At 36.1% G+C, this 14,195-nt stretch overlaps 1 protein-coding gene across 1 annotated transcript; it reads right to left on the minus strand.

Annotated features, from left to right (window-relative positions):
• Positions 1-1,291: 1,291 nt before the first annotated feature.
• Positions 1,292-10,581, minus strand: LOC103446715 (protein DETOXIFICATION 40-like). Its single transcript, XM_008385848.4, has 7 exons — positions 9,886-10,581; positions 9,034-9,665; positions 5,064-5,120; positions 4,659-4,897; positions 3,112-3,230; positions 2,856-2,942; positions 1,292-1,648 (listed from the first exon to the last, which is right to left on the minus strand). The coding sequence occupies exons 1-7, from the start codon at positions 10,210-10,212 to the stop codon at positions 1,583-1,585; spliced, it is 1,527 nt and encodes a 508-aa protein (XP_008384070.1). The 5' UTR covers positions 10,213-10,581; the 3' UTR covers positions 1,292-1,582.
• Positions 10,582-14,195: the final 3,614 nt, after the last annotated feature.

A 14,195-nucleotide genomic window follows, 5' to 3' on the forward strand; every position in this document is an offset into this window, starting at 1 on the left:
AAGTAATTAGTTAAGCACCAAATTAAGCCATATATAACTTATTAATGTCCACTAACCCATCGACAAGAAAGATATTCATAATTTGTGCAAAGAAGTCAACTTCCCCTCAAGACACTCCTCGCATTTACACATTATACATCCAATTCCAAGTTCCCATGATGCTTTGCAGTAGTAGTACTGCTGTCCTAATTAACTGTCATTTTTAGTACCATTATTTCATATAATCTTGGAGAAGTGGCCACTAAATCCAATTAGCCTAATTAATTAGTGTCTGAAAAAATGTCCACAAATAAGTCAACTAAATTTACAAGTTGGATTGTCCAGGTAGGTTAGGTATTTTCGCTTCAAATCATTGTGTTTCATGTTCAAAACACTTCTCTTTCTTTACTGTAATTTAGTGTATAATATCGTTTGTAATAAGAAAAGAAATGTATTTGTTTGGATTTTTAATTATTTACTAATTACACGAATCCTAGCCCCGCGGGGGGGGGGGGGGGGTGGGGTGGGGGCGCCCCTGTTATAATTAACATGACATATAGGTTTGGTAGGTAACAATTCTTAATGAAACTTGTGTTTGTGCTCCAGAAAATGCTTGGAGACCATGTTTTTAGATTATTTTTTTAAAGACCACATTATGTGAAGATTGATGGTTGAATTATTCCTTTAATGAAATAGAGGAGTCCAACTATCCAAATATGGTTCAAGTAGATGGTCTCTTTTAGCATCATGGATCACCCGAGGTGCTCCTAATTTTGTTCAGACCCACGAGAATCCCAAGTCTCTGCATTTATCATCCATGCATTTAGACAAGCATTAACGTGATTAATCCAATGAAGAGCTATTGGATGACCCGAATAACTATTCATCTATTGTATTTTCATGTAAATAGGGGCGACTGGCTAGAGGGAATTATTCAGAGTTTTCAATTTAAAGGGAATAACAGCTCTATTATGAAAAAACAGGTAGACTACGCCAATTCCTTTATGAGTGACTTTAAGAGATTAGGGTCCCCAATAAAGTAACTATTGATTAGGGAAAGCGGACTCTAGAGGATGGGTGAAGTAACTATTGATAATACCCCCACCCCCCCCCCCCCCCAAAAAAAAAAAAAAACCTCTAGCGGATGGGTGAAGTACAAAAATGTGCCAAGGGTTCGCTCGGTGTGGTTTTTGTGCAATATGCTATCTATTTGTCTTTTATATAGCATATTAAAATATAACAAGCTCCACTCCATGATATGTATTCTATGTGCGAATGGGTCAAGCCCTAATTTCTTAGTGACTAAAATTAGTGAATCCCGAAAGTTATGTATTCTTCTGAGATTCGATCGAAGAACAAGACACCCATTTTCTTCTTCTCTATTTGTATCTGTTTATGAAGATTACCCATTTCTGTAACTCTACATCTTTCTCCAAGAAAGGGGAAAAATGAATATTATCAGAAGTTGAAAAGCATGCATTAAAACAATTTGAATCCGCCCAATGATATTGGGTGTGCCGAGCCAGCAATTGTGACCTGTTGAATACTCGTGGCTTTTATGGTATGTTGAAAACTCGTGGCCTGTTGAAAACTTGTGACGCCATCAACTTTTTAGTAGAGGCTGCTCCTTGTCATCCCATTTCTCCACGCGACTTTTGGCATTGTCCACCTGAATAACTCAGTGCCCCAAAAATACATCTTAATTAAGATTTGTAAATGAACTATTGAGGAGGCTAGCTTAGGGGCTTATTAAATAATCTGCACAAATATATTATAAAAAATTTCTCCAAGCCCATTTGTTTAGCATACAGGACACCAATCACGGATTTTTACATATCAATATCTTGCGTCTCATTCAACTTACTTTCTTCATCCATATTGTTTTTTATTGAAAAATTAATATCTCTTTAAATCCAAATTTATTACCTAAACTATCATCTCAAACCCAATTCAAAAGATTAAGTTATCTTTACACTAATTCCCTTTATAAAATAACATATGTAATTGATTTTTTTTTTAAAAAGGCGTCCTTGCCCCACCCCCTCTTCCCACTAGCATGGCCACTTTTTTTTTTTTTTCTGCTACCAAACCTAGATATTTGCCTTTTTCCTTTCTATTGATATGCATAAGCAACAAATCAAACAATTCATCCCCTTATATTTATCAACAAGCAAGGAAGTTTATAATCTAAGAACATTGGTAAGAAGTTTTTCCCTAGAATTTTCCAATTGCAGAAAGTTTAACAAACCATTCAGGATTGATGAAAAAATTGAAACCCAAATACTCATATTCTAAACTTTAAAAATATTGAAATCAAACGAACAAAATATTCATAAATTGAGCCATACCTTATTTGGAGGATTCAAAACTTAAAATCATCATTCATCAATAAAAAAGCTTGTTTTTTCTCTACAAAACCTATTAGGATTTTAGCCAGAATGAATATAGGATAAACAAGAAGTCATGGTAGGGTTTAATGGGTTTATTGATAAATTTGAGTTTTATTATTAATTTCATTTTGTACTTAATAGTAATTAAGCAATAGGGTAAAATAGACAATTAACCATTTAAATTTAAGTTGGGTGTAGAAAGAGGTTAAATGGGTTCAAATAAAATTTCCTGATATATAATAAAAATTTTCTCCGAGCCCATTTGTTTTGTATACAGGACACCAATCACAGGTTTTGACATATCAATATCTTGCGTTTCATTCACAATTTCAAGATGTACACAGTACAAGTATAGTAATTTTACATGGTAGTCACGATTTTAAGGTAAGTTTATAGTACTAACACAAAACAGAAATGTTATATTTAATATTTAATCTTAAATCTGCCTACACAAAATGAAGTGAGCATAGTGATTACTGAAATTACCTCTTTATCCCAGTCTGTACGAAATGTTACCCACAGTAAAATTAAGGTCTGCATCAGAGTTCCTCCTATCATCCCCGACCATATTCCCTGTATAATACATATGTATATCGAAATCTAATTAATTCCTTTTTCATTTTTAGAGAAGATGTTCACTTGCCCCTGTTTCCTTGTCGAGCAAGATTATATTTTGCTTCATTTAGCTTCTTATTTTGTAAAATATTATGTATTCCGCAATAATTGAGTTGGTAAATTGTACCTCAGCACCAAGGTCGAACACAAATCCAAGAACACAGCCGCATGGAATTCCAACTACGTAATAACATCCCACATTCACATATGCCACAAATGCTTGCCACCCACACCCAACCGCCACCCCTACAATGATCACCATATATGTTATATCCATAATTATGTAAATACAAGTTCAATTATCATGAAAAATGATTTAAATACAGGTTTAATGATTACATACAGACAAGAACTAGTGTTAAATAATAATCACACGACATATTTTCAAACGCCCCGTGGTTGCTCCTTGTGTGTATTTCAGCGTTGAATAGTTTCTGGCTCATCATGAGTGCTATAAAATGGTCTCATTCTACGTTCAAGATAGGTGACTTTCTTTTAAGAATATCCAGCAACAACCCACTTGGACTTCTAAGTATTCCAAGCTATAAGAATCATTAAAAGCAAAGTTCAACCTACTCTCAATGCCAGACAACACTGTTATCAACACGGGACATGGGTAGGAGAGTATATCTCCTTTGTGCTACTCCGAGTTGTCATAATTTAGTTGTCGTCCCTTTTGAACCTAGATCTTGAGATCTCCAGTTAACTAGTTGGGTTTTCACTATGACTACTCTAATCACAGGCTTTTATGATTTTATCTCATTCTCCTTGATGATACAACATACGTAATCTCTAGTTGAACCTTTACAATTGGTACCACTAGGTTGACTATTTACAATCTAGAGCCATTACAAACTTCATATCCATGCATGAAAATTGATTTCACCGAGAGCAGTTTATCTCTAACATAAAGACCTCCAAACACATATTGAGACTTAATAAGTAATTTGCCTATATGCTTGGGTAAACTTCCCCACATTTAAGGTATTTTTCAAAGTTCGCTAACCTTTCAATACCTTAAACTAACTCACTCTAAGAGATATTTGAAACCCGTCTTGTAAACTAATTCACAACATTATCTTTTTCTAAAAGCAATTTTTTTCTTCTTTTGAAGTGATCGTTTCTCAAATATAACTAATCTACTCCCACAATTCCCTCATTGTGATTGCTTTGAAGCCTAATGACTAGTCCTTTCTATGAGAAGCACTTCTAGCACTTGTTGCCTTTAGACTCTGAACTTACCGAGATTTCATAGTTAGGACATTAAAGGCAACCACAACTTTCTTTGTATCATATATGTGCACTATTAATATGATTATTTTGTAGAGCGATAGCAATGACAGCATGGTAGAATTATCATGTCTCATCCCAAATATAATTAAAGACATATATATATATATATATGTACATATCTCACATTACATACTATTGTAATGCAATCATATGTGTTCAGTAGGACTTGCCTACTTATAGAAACAGAGATGCCTCTTTTGATGTGATTATTCATGAAGTTTTATAATTGCAACTCCTTATTTGGAGAGACACGTTTTTTCCACCCAAAGACACTGCTTCGAATTTTTATTCAACTAATAAGTTTAATATAATAACAAATATTAAATTCCAACAATATGTGTGTGTGTGTGTGTGTGTGTGTGTGTGTGTGATAGCACATACCGGATAGGACTGGTTGAATCCCATTGAGGACTAGAGTGACGGCCAAATATGGAGTGAGGTGCGAGACTGCCTTGGCCACAGTTTCACCGCTGGTGAAGGCATAACTGATTACGTCGCGGAGGGAGAGCACAACCACAGCTTCCACAACAGCAAAAGCCAAGGACACCAAAGTTACTACTATAACCGAGAATGCTGCTGACTTTGGATTCCCAGAACCTAGCTCATTGCTCACCCTCACACTGCATACGTGCATGCATGTATTTTATTGATTAATTCCCCATCAATTAATTTGTAATTATAGATCTACTTATCCATCAATTAAACTTTTTAATTAATTATGGCTCAACATATTAGCTAGATTAATTAATCCAACCAATATTTTACAAAACAAATAAATGTACGTACCTTGCAGCTGCATTGAACCCGACTGAAACCATGAAGAACACTCCATTTAACGACATGCTGCACAAGGGGAAACCATGCACCGTTGAGTAAAACCACGAACAAGCTAATCATGCATTTATACCTATCGAAGAAATGGGGTTCGCTTTCATTCTTTTGCAACAAACCGAACTGTTAATTCTCAAAAGCATTGAGCATATATGTTTCTATGTGTGATATAAAGTTTTGGTGATGACTAATCTCAAATGAGAGAAGAACTAATATGTTTTTTAAGTCTCAAATGAGAGAAGAACTTTCATTCTTTTGCAACAATACGAACTATTTATTTTTAAATCTCCAATAATAGATTGTTCGTTCTTACAAAGGAATTTAATCCAAAGTCTTTCGCCAATATGATTATCACAATGTAATTTCAATGTTTCATATTTAGAACACTATGTTTATCAATTTATAAAGTGAAACTTAAAAAATAAACCGATTGAAAATAAACGGTTTGAAATCGATAAAATTTAACGAGGTAAAGGGACGTGTATACTATATGACATATGTACGGATTTGATTTGGCCACATGGTTTTCTTATTACATGCACTATATAATGTATGATGACAAAATAATTTGTCTGCTTGTATACATCACGAAACTATAGCTGCAGATTTTACCAAAAAAATAAAAGAAACTATAGCTGCAGATTTTACCAAAAACAAAAAACTTTAGCTGCAGATTTTTTAAGCACGAAGTTCTTTCCGACAGACAATTATATAATGGAAAGAAGTTCTGAAAAAATAAGCAGCAACCTGCTGATGACCAATGATAACTGAATACGTTTTTAAGTTGAATTGAAAAATTAACAATTTAAACACATGTCTAACTGTGATTGATCATCAGTAGGGGCTATCGCTGATTTTTTAGCAGCCAAGTCATGTTCTTGTTTGTCAGCTGTCTTGTTTAAATCATGAAACCATAGTTGCATATTTACAGTAAAACCCTTTTACTATTTCTTTTATACAAATTAAGTAATAAGTTTAGGGGTGTGATATCCACACACACCCCTTTTTACTTCTCACACACCCTTCTAATTTTCGGCCATCAGATTAGATAAAATGAAGAAGATCAACGAACATAAATTAACAAGGGGTCTGTGAGAAGTAAAAATGGGTGTGTGGATAGCACACTCCTAAGTTTATAATGTGCAGCATCATGTGGACACAAGAGCTTCAAACATCACTTCAAAATGGAGTTAGGCAAGGAACTAATATATATCCAACAGTCAAGGTTAGTCGGAAATGAAATGTAACAAAGGAAGTTTAGGATCAACTGTTTCTTTTTAGTTTATGCATAGTAAAATTATTGCCGTTGATCATAATTAGGTTCATGTAGACGTTGTATTAAATGATTGGCAAGTAATTAAATATACTCCATTTGTGGGATGGAATGGAATAGTTGCATGTAACGGGGTCTCAGTTCATAGCATATATTTCTTCCGCTTCTCTTTTATACGAGATGTGTATATTCTCACTTTATATCACTCGTCACATAATTATTTAATAAAATGAAAAAAAGACAATAACGACACAACATGTAAGTTCCTCCTTCATTAATATTAGGATACGATGGGTGGAAGATATCTCTATGTCGATTGGAGCTATATATGGCAGTTTTTTTTTTTCTTTTTGGTAAAAGCTAAATATGGCAGTTTCGAAAAGGCTTAAGCATATATGTTTGATTAATGTTTCTATTTGATAAAAATTTGGTAGTGACTAATGAGATGTGCTTTTGAGATAGGGACAATGTATATATTCCTTCACTTTTGGACTCGCTCTCCTCAGGTTTGCAAACCCAATTTCGCTTCGTCCACTTACTTTTATTTTTAGGAAAACTAATGAAAATGGTTTGAAAACTTTGAGTTTTAATGATAAGGACAAAATAAAGGGTAAAGTGAATAGTACCAGGATTGACTTTTTAGTGTAAAAATGTGGTTTTTTGTTAAAGTGAACAGTACCGGTGCTTTTCGTTAAAGTTCCATTTATTTTTTATATTCCCTTAGTCAAACCCAATTTTGACTCGTCCGCTTGCTTTTTTTATTTGAATAAATTATACAAAGCTTTTTTTATTTGAATAAATTATACAAAATTATTTTAATTATCGAATCAAAATTTTATATTTTATATTTTAAATATTACAATATCTTAGCTTAATTTATAAATTCATTGTAACGTCAGATTTTTATTAAATTTTTTATCAATTTAATTGTTAAATGATAACTTAGCAGAAACAGAGCCCACTCGTTCTCCAACTGAAATATTTTATTTAACAATTAACGTTAATTTTAAAAAACTCTCTCCTCTCACTTGTCTCCCTCACTCACTCTCTGCTCCTCATTTGCAGAGAAGCAATGGCAGCCATGGCTGCCGTGGCCATAGATCGAACCGGAAAAACGGTTCGCCTCGAACTGAAGATGTGAAGAGATGGGTCAAATGGTTCGCCGTTGCGGGAATCTCGCCGGATAAGTTGAATCCATGCACCCGAATACCAAATCCGGAATTCCGGTTCGTGGCGCCGGCGTAGGAGAGCGTGGCGTGGAGAGCTTCGGCGTAGGAGAGCGTGGCATGGCAGAGCTTGTTGGAGTCGCAGGAAGCGGGTATGGTGAGGTCTCGGGTCCGGTTCGTGCAGGTGGATGAGGAGCATGGAACGGGGGGTAGGAGGTGGACCGGATCGGATCGAATGTGTTATAGTTCCGGGTTTTGTTGCAGTGAAGACAGGAGAGCAAGCTTCCTGTGTCGATAACCATCGAATTCCGACTGGGACGGTGACTATGCGGGTGACAATGTGGTGGAAAGGAAGCTTGTTCGGGGACTTTTGGGAGGGACCCAGATGGAATTTGTTGGGTTTTGAAGGGTAGAATGAGTGATGAAGTTTGGAGTTCGGATTCAGTGAAGCAAATGAGGAGAGTGGCAAAGAAGAATAAGAGAAAAGATTGGAAATTTAGAGAGGTTTTGGATGGAGTCGCAGAATGTGCAGGGTTTCATGGTGGAATTCATATGGTTGATGGGGGTAGAACTGGAATAGTATAAGGGAGGCAGATTGTGGAAGATGGTGTTTTGGGTGGAAGGAGTGGGAGTGAAGGGTGTCTATGGCCACGGCAGCCATGGCTGCCATTGTTTCTCTACAAGTGGAGATTTTTCAGTGTTCCGGTTACACAAAGTGATATACCATGTGTCCTTATATAAATGACGGGTTAAGTGTGTTAAAAGATTAATAAATTAAAAATTAAAAATTTCCATCACTTGTATAAAAATAAATGATATCATCTATATTTCCGTCACAATTAAATATTTTCCCTGCAAATGAGAGCAGAGAGTGGGCGAGAAAGAGAGTTATTATTTTTTAATTAATTTTAATTGTTAAATAAAAAATCAATAAATTATTATTAATTAATTAATTTAATATTGCAGTTGGAGAAGTAATGGGCCTGCAACGTTATTATTTAATAATTAAATAGAAAATTTAAAGAATATATGGCATTGTACTGTTTAAAAAATATGGTATGAAATTATAATTTAATCCATAATTAAAATCATTTTGTGTAATTTAAGGATTTTATTTGCACTAGGTAGCGTGAAACCTAAAGCTAAGACACAATGCAAAATCAATTTGACATCGAACTCACAATTTATAAGAATTAAATTTAATATTTTTCTACTTATGACTGAAAAATAGCAATAAACTATAATACTTGCTAACTGACCTCTTGAGATCAACTTCTTAGATCAAATTTTGTAAATTATATAGCATAATTTGTTGATGATTGTATTATCACTTAAGTGCTGATTTACGTGTTTATTTTTTGTTGATGACACATCATATAATTTACAAATTTAATTAAAAAAATTAGTCTATCTAGTATTCCACTAAATTAAAATGGATAACATTAGATAATAATTAATTAAAAGACAGAGTGGTGTTAGCCCTTACCATACGGCCAAAGAATTTAGTGCAAGCTCAGGATTTTTTAGCAACCCAGCAATCAAAACTAGCACCTGAGTGTACCAAACCTCCAAGCACAACATCACCGCCGATGCAGCCGATAGCTTGAAAAAATCCCACAACCCAGAAAAGGCTTGCACACTGAAACCCTGCCAAGTCAGTTTACACTGACTGCTCGCCAAGATGTAAACAATCTGGGCTCCAACTATTATCCACCACGACAAACTCAATACAAGAGACGCACCTAGCAACCCTAAACCCAGCTTGTACACAGCAACCCAGCTCAGCAATAAATGCACCCCAAAAGTAGCTGCTGATATGTAAGCACTTGGGGCCACAATTCGTTGTGCTTGGAGAAACTTTTGAATGGGGAAGTTTATGGCGTAGGCAAATATTTGAGGGATGAGACCGTAGACAAAGACGGCGGCGGCTGAGGCCACGGCGGTTGGTTCGCCGAGTAAAAGCAACAAGGGTTTTGCGAGGAGAAAGACTGCCAGAAGTGGGAGGCCAGTGAGAGAGAGGACTATGATTGCTCTTTGAAGGTATATGCTTAACATGTCATACTTTTGGGCACCGTAGGCTTGCCCACATAGAGTCTCCACTGCACTTCCCATGCCTAGCTGCAAGAAACAAGAGCCAAACCAAAAAAATCATTAAAGAGATAAGAATGACAACACACGACCGCATGTTATGTTGTTATACTGTCAATCTAAAATGTTTTTGCATGTGATCGTTCGAGGAGATTGAAAACGTTCATCATCTGAATTCTAATCTTAATAATTGACATTCTAATTTATAACACAAGCCGTAGGGCACATAAAGTTATATTGATAATTGTACCATGAGGCCATAGGCCAAGAGTTGGATGCCGCTGTTGCCGAGAGTGGCGGCGGCCAGCTCAAGATTGCCGAGGTGGCCGGCGAAGATACGAGTGGAAAGTGACATGGAGTTGTTAATGACATAAACCGAGACGGCGGGGGCAGCAAGGCGAAAGAGGAGCTTGAGTTCGATCCATGTGGCCATGCGGAGTCGCTTGAATGGGGGCAATTGGGTGTCGGACAGCACCGTCTCGAGTAGAAAGTCCACACGGTCTCCATTGCTGGAGGCTTCTGCTGCCGGTTCCTGTTCGGAGGCTAAGATGGGTTGGTGGAGTTGGCCTTGAGACATCTCTGGACGGGAAACGTTGTGGTGTATGTGGGTAGCAGTGTGCCACAGTTGGATGCATAGAGAGAAATGGTGCTTGGAATTTCGGAAGTATATGTTTTGAGGGCATTAATAATCCACTTTAGACAACAATTTCATGTTCTCACACTTTTTTCCGTGGACACAAGTGTTTAGGCTTCAATTAATTTATTAGTATTCTTTTTTTATTTTGTAAGCAAATTATGATAGAATTAGAGTTCTAGTTTTTCCAATTCGACAAAAAAAAAAGGGAGTGTAATTGATTAGGTTTTTTAGGTCAAAGGAAGACTTTATAATCAATCGTGCAGATATTTCTTTTTTCATTATTGTGAGAGAAAATGCGCTAAATATGAATCTCGTGTCTCCTAAAAAACAAAGGTGTAAATACAAAATTGAAATTTACAAAGCAAATGTGGAGAGAACGTTGGCTATGAAAGATTTAAAGTTAATATGTCGGAGCGGACAAATTTCTTAAGGTCATGGTACTTGAACCGACACGATGAGAAATGTTAATTAGCATCAGAAAAGTAGGTGTACACTGTACTTCACTTACTATGTGAACAGGTGAAAGAAGAATCACCCATGAAGGGCGACCACTGTAAGGCCCCGACTCTGTCATTCTCCCAATAAAATTCGATTTCTATCAAAATTATTGATATGATAATCACTTTTGAACTAAATTTGGTACCAGATTACGTTACGAAATGTTAAATTTTAATTTTATTCCCACATAAACAGTCTTTTGATTAAATTATTAACACGATTAGGCCTATATAATATATGCATGATCATATCTCCATGCATGCATGGCGTAACTACACACATTTGTGAACTCCAATATATATAGGAAGCCCTTTAGGAGCAGGAATCCGTTCTGCTCATAAATGCACCATATATATGCTATGGTTTAATAGTTTAATTGACAATTAAACTCAAGATGGTTAATTATTTTTAGTTAAGCTAACCTCTGTGCTCCAGTCAATTCGAAATGTGACCCAAAATAAGATAAGGTCATCTCCAACCGAAGGGTCTAGAGGGTCAGAGGGTCGAAAATTGTTTTCAATTGAGGGTCAGGTCAAAGGGCTCGTGGGCCCCACTTGACAAAAAAGGATCAAAGGACCAACCTACCGGCCCAAACTAGCCAACTAGTCGACCTCAGGCCGGCCAAAATTTGAATTCCAACGGTAACTAGTTGACGTCAGCTAACAGTTATTTTATTTTATTTTTTACAGTTTTTTTTTTACAAATTTTTTTTTCTATAACTTCCTCAGCCATTAAATAATATTAAACGTTAGTTACCGTTGGATTTGAATTTTTTTTTTGGCCAAAATTAAAAATAAAATCTCATTTTTCCTATAAATTTAAGTTGTTGTAGTTTTTAAATTTAAATAATAAATTATATTTGCCCCTATGACCCTTTGGCCCTCTGTTGGAGATGGTTCTTTGTGACAAGGCTAAAACGAGCCCTATGACCCTTTGGCTCTTGGTTGGAGATTATAAGAAATATGGTCTTACACTGTTGTTGACCCTAAAAACTACAAAACCTACATGGCACGCATGCAGAGTAACTAATGAGCTAACTACGTCATTCGGTAATATGCGGGGCGTGCCAACTCGTCGGGCGAGGGGTAAAATGTGTTGATGTTGCGTTGAGCGCGCGGCTGACTTCTCGATCTTGTGACTGCAGTCGAGGAAGGAACACTCTCGGTCTTCGGGTTTTAGAGCCTGAAGACAAGGCTCCTAGTTCTGCGAAGTTCACAAATCGTCGACGTCGGATTCGATCACCGTGATTATATTCGTTAAAGTATAAGCATGCCGAATCGACACCAGACTATATGGGCACAAGTACGCAAAACAAATGTACGTCTTGATTGTGAAAGTGGTTCAGCCGTCAGAATGCTGAACTCTAAAACCTACTTGTGAATACCCAATCATAAACAACTGGGCGTTCAATGTGCCGAGCTCAGTAATTCGTAACACCTCACTTCGCCGAGAAGGCTAATGAGATGACATCTGCCAATAGGGATTCAAAAATCATTCTCGACCGAGACTTGGATAGATAACCAATCGGTCTTGACGCAGTACTGTTTATCCAAACTGAAGGTGCTTCGCGGTCACCTGATTCTAAGGAACAGTGCTGTTTATCCAAACTGAAGATGTTCACCGGTTGCCTTCACAATGTTGTTTATCCAAACTGAAGATATGTCTGCAAAAGAAGAAAATAAAAAATCTTAAGATCGTTGAGAGGTTTCGCGAAAGCGAGGGTTTGCGCAGGGTAGTTTTTGTGTTGAATTGGAGGGCGCTTCTTTGATGTCATCCCTCCCCTATTTATAGTAGCCAACCTGCATTGAATCACAATCATTCTCGGATTAGAACTCATTTCCCCGATCCAACTTTATCTTGGCCAGTCCTACTCCTACTAGGACTTTGAACTTAACTCATTATCAGGCCGCATACAATCTCAAACTCCAACATCCTTATCATGTCGAAACTCCTTCTCGTAATAGGATTCACCCACATCCCTCATATTCCCGATGGGACACGGCCAGCTTTGACTGCATGTCCCATGAGTTGGATAACCCCCAACGACCCCTAAGCACGGCCTCTGGGCCGAGAACAATTCTAAACTCGGCCCAAACCAGTATTTTTTTGCCCAAACAACTGTTCATTAAAAAATTAATTTTTTTGAGGGCCCTCTGGCCCTCCTTCAGTTGGAGATGGCCTAACAATCTATATAGAAGTACCTCCTATCATCCCACTCCATATTTCCTGAGAAAAGAAATATATAAACTGTAACTAAAAACAGATACAAGAGGAGAAATGGTAAAGAAAAAATGACATTAAAAGTTGAAACAAACATGTATACCTGAGCTCTAAAGGCAAACCCATGTTAAAGTTTCAAAGAGATGGGTAGCTATGCAACATTAATAGTATTGATACTATCTTCCACTTAATTATTTGTGCAATCAGTGAGTATCGAGTTTTTATATAAAAGGCAATGATGCAATTACAAGTGAAATAATTTAATATAAGTTATTATTTATTTTGTAAGATAACCAATGTGGGATATTTTAAATTTTTATACAAAAGTATTGATACTATTAAAAGTAAAATTATTTAATATAAGTTATAAATTATTTTAAGAAATGACCGATGTGACCCATTTTGCTTTATTCAACCCCGGAAAGCCAGTGATGTAGTAGGCATCCCGCGTTAACTATGCCAAAAATGCTTTGCCGTCGATGATCCACACCCAACAGCCACTCCTTTATTTGCACCCCAAAAATGAATTAAAAATCAAAGCAAAACTAATAAAAATGATTTGAAAATTTGAAGTTTTAACGATAAGAACAAAATAAAGGGTAAATCAAATAGTATCAGTATTGATTTTTTAATGTAAAAATATGATTTTTCATTAAAATAAACAGTACTATAAGTTTTTTGTTGAAATTCTCTTAAATCAAATCAAAAAGCACCAAAAGGAAAAGACGGATATTCGTCACAACTGAACAATATAAGAGACAAAAAATAATTTAATTTGGACCACGTACGATTTTAATGTTCAACTACCAGTACCACCAACATGTGATGCTGAGTAGTAGGAGAAGATCGGTACCATCTAATTAAGTAATTAAGCAGCCACAGGACAAGATTTTGCATCATCAGGTACCACCTTCTTTCAGAGGGAGAAATAGCTAAGAATTAAGAGGGAGATTCCAAGCGAACAAAGTTCTCTATTTTGTGAGGATGGAGGAAAGGACGTATATTATACCCATTTTTATTCTTTTTTAATTTGTAAAGAAGATTTCACGATTCGAAACTGTGACTTTTCAATTACAAAGAAAAAACATTTCCGTACGTAATAAGTGTCAATTATCGACCAAAAAAAGATAAGTACTCAATTAATAAGTCTTGCTTTAGTGATAAACATAAACTGACAGAATATTTGTCAATTGTTGTGGTGTAGA

The sequence above is a fragment of the Malus domestica genome, chromosome 10 (genome assembly GCF_042453785.1).
Source record: "Malus domestica chromosome 10, GDT2T_hap1".
Taxonomy (NCBI): domain Eukaryota; kingdom Viridiplantae; phylum Streptophyta; class Magnoliopsida; order Rosales; family Rosaceae; genus Malus; species Malus domestica.

What these genes read in the sequence shown, in the direction of transcription:
- LOC103446715 (XM_008385848.4), bottom strand. Translation starts at nt 10,212, where the DNA reads ATGTCTCAAGGCCAACTCCACCAACCCATCTTAGCCTCCGAACAGGAA. An exon ending in GGGTTCAATGCAGCTGCAAG is followed by an intron (nt 4,898 to 5,063) that starts GTACGTACATTT and finishes GCACGTATGCAG; the next exon opens with TGTGAGGGTGAGCAATGAGC. An exon ending in GTACAGACTGGGATAAAGAG is followed by an intron (nt 1,649 to 2,855) that starts GTAATTTCAGTA and finishes TGAGTTATTCAG; the next exon opens with GTGGACAATGCCAAAAGTCG.